This window comes from Mesocricetus auratus, unplaced genomic scaffold (genome assembly GCF_017639785.1).
Source record: "Mesocricetus auratus isolate SY011 unplaced genomic scaffold, BCM_Maur_2.0 Super-Scaffold_100022, whole genome shotgun sequence".
Taxonomy (NCBI): Eukaryota; Metazoa; Chordata; class Mammalia; order Rodentia; family Cricetidae; genus Mesocricetus; species Mesocricetus auratus.
In genome coordinates, this window is record NW_024429203.1 from 5,390,144 (window position 1) to 5,394,612 (window position 4,469).

The 4,469-nt window shown below is 47.5% G+C and overlaps 1 protein-coding gene across 1 annotated transcript; it reads right to left on the bottom strand.

Annotated features, from left to right (window-relative positions):
* Positions 1-3,520: 3,520 nt before the first annotated feature.
* Positions 3,521-3,961, bottom strand: LOC101842364 (actin, muscle). The gene has a single exon (XM_005078501.4). It carries the CDS (start codon positions 3,941-3,943, stop codon positions 3,551-3,553), a length of 393 nt encoding a protein of 130 aa, XP_005078558.2. The 5' UTR covers positions 3,944-3,961; the 3' UTR covers positions 3,521-3,550.
* Positions 3,962-4,469: the final 508 nt, after the last annotated feature.

The window sequence follows — 4,469 nt, forward strand, 5'->3', positions numbered from 1 at the left end:
CCTCTGAAGCTTCAAAAGCCAGTCCTCCATCGTCTGCACTCTTTCTGCATTCTTATCTTCTAGGATCCCATAACAGCATATTCATCTCTGGGAACGTAACGGCTTTTCCAGCCCCAAATTCCAGATACTTCCACCATTCTTCCCAAAGCAATACAGTTGGATGAGTCACAGTGATAGCCTACTCTCTGGTAGTGAGGTGCATCCTGGTTTGCTTCCCTGTTTCTCTATGATAAACCATTGACCAATAGTTAACTCAGGGAGGAAGGGCTTAGTTTATCATATAGCTTACAGTCCATCAAAATGGGGAAATCAGGACAAGAATCCAAGGTAGGAGCCTGGAGGCAGGAACTGAAGCAGAGGCCACGGAGGAGTGTTCTCTATTTACTGGCTTGTTCTCCATGGCTTGCTCAGCTTGCTTTCTTACACAACACAGGATTACCTGTCCAGGGCAGCACCCACAGTGGGCTGGGCCCTCCCACATCAATCATTAATCAAGAAAATGCCCTCACAGACCTGCTTACAGGCCGATCCGATGGAGGCATTTTTCTCAGTTGTAGTTTCCTCTTCCCAAGCGATTCTAGCTTATGTCACATTGACGAAAGACTGCATCACAGCTTGTTATGTCCCACCGCCTTGGTTGAGTGTTCAGAAAGGTTCACTCCCATATGATATCACAGTCCTGGATTCTTTCAACAGTGAACCTTCTTCTGACTTCTCCTCCAAGGCCTGAAAACAGTCTCGTCCCTGAAATAGTGGGGCTTAGCTTTCTATCCAGCTGCCTTCATTCTGAACCCTCCAGGGGTAGAGCTCTGGAGGAGAGGGGAGGGGCAGGGATGCTGTAACTTGGCTTCCTGTTTTCTGTCCTTGGTTACTGTTTACAGTGGCTGTCTTTCCTACCATACATGGCGTATGATCACCTACAGCACAGAGTTCTTTCCTGGATTCATTGAGATCCTTTCCATAACCACAGGGCCCTCCACTGTGGCTCTAGCTGCCTGGTTGCTGCTGCTCACCTGCTCACCCACCCACCCTTCAGCCTCTCCTTTGCCAGTTCTGTTCTCTGGGCTGCCCACCAGACAGAATCTGATAATGCCTGGCAGCCCTTGCCCCATAGTCCTCAGATGTCATGTCACATGCCCTGAAGAGTTTGGGGAGCTCCTGTCCTCAAATGTCTGCTTGCCTCCTGCAGACCTCTGTGAGCCATTTCCTGTAGGGGACACAGTGAGCTCTCCAAGTGACTCACTTAAGCAGCTCTCCTGGGCCTTCAGGGGGCAAGGCCAGCAGGTGGTGATGGATCATAGCACAGCACACAGACCTCTGACAGCGCTCTTCGGACTCCCTTCTCACCTGGCCACTGAGAAAGTGAAGGGCCAGAAGGGCTTTAGTACTTCCTCTACACATTTGCTCCTGGCTGGCACTTCCACAGGGGAATCTCGTAGCCTTTGTGTAGATACCAATAGCTAAGGCAGCACCCTTCTGTCAGAGCACAGTCCCTTACGCTGTTGTGTATAACTGTTCTACTTCTGTCTTAGTTAGGGTTTCCATTGCTGTGAAGAGACACCATGACCAGGGCAACTCTTGTAAAGGAATTGGGTAGCTTACAGTTTCAGAGGTTTAATCCATTGTCATCATGGCAGGACGTGACAGCATGCAGGCAGACACGAGGGTAGCTTGAGCATAGGAGTCCTCAAAGCTCACCCCACAGTGACACACTTCCTCCAACAAGACCACACCTACTCCAACAAAGCCATACCTTCTATGAGTGCCACTTCCTTTGGGGGCATTTTCTTTCAAACCACCACAGCTTCCCTTACCATCCCCTTCTTTAACACCCAGAGAATCACTAATCTTGTGTCTGTTTCTATACTTTTCAGTGTGTTACACATGTGGAATCATACAGCATGTCACTCTGTGTTGGCTTTTCTCACTCAGCGTGGTTCTCTGGGGGCATCCCAGGGTTGTTGTGCACATAAGTGATATATTGGATAGTACTCTATGGCATGAAGCACCACAGTTCATTTAATCATCTGACTGTTGAAAGACATCTGAGCTACTTCCACTTGGGGCTATTTATCATGACTAAATCTGCCATAAAAGTTATGTACAAGTCTCCATATGAACCTAAGCATTTCTCTGAAAAAATGCCTGGAAAGCCAGTTATTGGTTGAATGTTTAGTTTCTTGTTTTTAAGCAAAGACAACAACAACAAAACCCTTTGAAACTTTTTTCAATGGTTGCTTCACTAGCAGTGCAGGAGTGACGCAGTCTGTCTTCCCCAGAAGCTGCTGGGTGCTGATACTGTGTTTTCCTTTCGCCACTATAAAGTCACAGAGCACCGCAAGGGCATGTGTTCTCATTGGATTCCTGTGCTAATGATGTTGCTCATCTGTCCAGGTCTCTGTGGACATCTGTGTGACTCCTTCAGCAAAATGCCTCTTCATGGTCTTTGTCCCCTTCCTACCTGTCTGCTTTCTTTGGGATTATGCCATTTTGAGAATTTGGTGGCGCACGCCTTTAATCCCAGCACTCAGGAGGCAGATGCAGGTGGATCTCTGTGAGTTCGAGACCAGCCTGGACTACCAAGCGAGTTCCAGGACAGCCTCCAAAGCCCAAAGCCACAGAGAAACCCTGTCTCGAAAAAAAACAAAAAAATATTCTGTAGCAATTAATCATTTTGTTTTTATGAGATACAATTTTCAAATAACTTCTACTCTGTAGTTTGTCTTTTCATTTTTTTAAAAAACAAGTCTCCATGGAGTAAAAATTAATGTTTTTTTTTTTTTTTTTTTTTTTTTTTTTACTGCAGCACTTTCATTTTCCGTTACACAATGTTGCTGGGGCCCAATGTTCTCACTGAACAGTAGAAAACCAAAATCTGTCATTTCTTAAAGAATTGAGTACAAAAAGCCTTGCATAAATTAAAAGGATGAATACATTTACAGGTATCAATGCAAACGTCCCCAACTCAAGGCAAGTAACAACCCACGGCGGTCAGGAGGGAAAACACCAGAACGGAAGCTGGGTCCTAAGGCTCGGATTTTCCCACCCTGTTAGACCAGCAAGACGGAAGTGGTAACTGGTTCAAGAATCCTTGCCAGGCTCGAGAAATCCTGGAAGTCAGCTGTCGGCTAATACCCTGCACAGATTGCTGCACGGTACACACACAGATCCACCAGGCTGGGGATTTCTCTTCCACAGCGTGCTCTCCCCAGCCACCAAGTAACCAAGCCACATGACTAAGGACTAAATCAAGACATGCACGGGGTATTACACATATACCAAGGGAACAGTTAACTTGAATACAAGGTCAAAAATCAGCAACAAGTTCTACGATCCAGTGCTGGTATTGGGTACAAGCTTCAAGGACAAATTTCTTTTCAAAGGCTTATTCCAGTTTCACGAGGCTAGCATGAGGTGTGCACATTTGCCAGAGCAAATCGACACTTCAGAATCAGCTCATGCAGCAGATGCCTGGCACCTCTCAGTTCATCTAGAAGCATTTGTGGTGCATGACGGAGGGGCCTGACTCGTCATACTCCTGCTTGCTGATCTACATCTGCTGGAAGGTGGACAGCGAGGCCAGAATGGAGCCGCCAATCCAGACTGAGTACTTGCGCTCAGGGGGAGCAATGATCTTAATCTTCAATGTGCTGAGAGCCAGGGCTGTGATCTCCTTCTGCAGCCTGTCAGCAATGCCTGGGTACATGGTGGTGCCACCAGACAGCACTGTGTTGGCATACAGGTCCTTACGGATGTCCACGTCACACTTCATGATGGAGTTGAAGGTGGTCTCATGGATGCCACAGGACTCCTTTCCCAGGAAGGAGGGCTGGAAAACCGCCTCTGGACACCGGAAGTGCTCTTTGCCGATGGTGATCACCTGCCCATCAGGCAGCTTATAGCTCTTCTCCAAGGAGGAGGAGGAGGATGCAGCAGTAGCCATTTCCTGCTCAAAATCCAGGGCAACATTTTTATTCATGTTTTATTGTCATTTCTTTATCTCCCCCCGCCCCTCACGCCATACTTCTCTCTTTCAGTGCTGAGAATCAAACCCAGAGGTTTGTAATTTACAATGGAGCAATAGCTTCTGAGAGAGGTGATGACTTCTCACCTCCCTTCCACTTTCATTCAGTCCAGGACCCCAGCCTGCGTCAAGGTGCTGCCCACATTCTGGGCGAGACCAGAATCTAATAAAGACATCGCCTCAGCCATGCACAGAAGCCATTGCCCTGGCGGTCTCACTCAGTCAGCTGAGCATGCGCAGCTAGTTCTCGTCTCTTCTGTGTTGAGATTTTCAGTTCTTCATACATCAATGAATTCTCAGTTGGAAACTGGGCATTGTATACTGTGTGATGAGGATGTGGCTGCAGTCAGCCTGTTTTAGATGGCTTTCTGTTACACTCTACCTGTAGAGGCAGGGACAATGGCCCTGACTAATTGCTACCAGGAAAGGAATCAGACTCCCACTT

What these genes read in the sequence shown, in the direction of transcription:
- LOC101842364 (XM_005078501.4), bottom strand. Translation starts at nt 3,943, where the DNA reads ATGGCTACTGCTGCATCCTCCTCCTCCTCCTTGGAGAAGAGCTATAAG.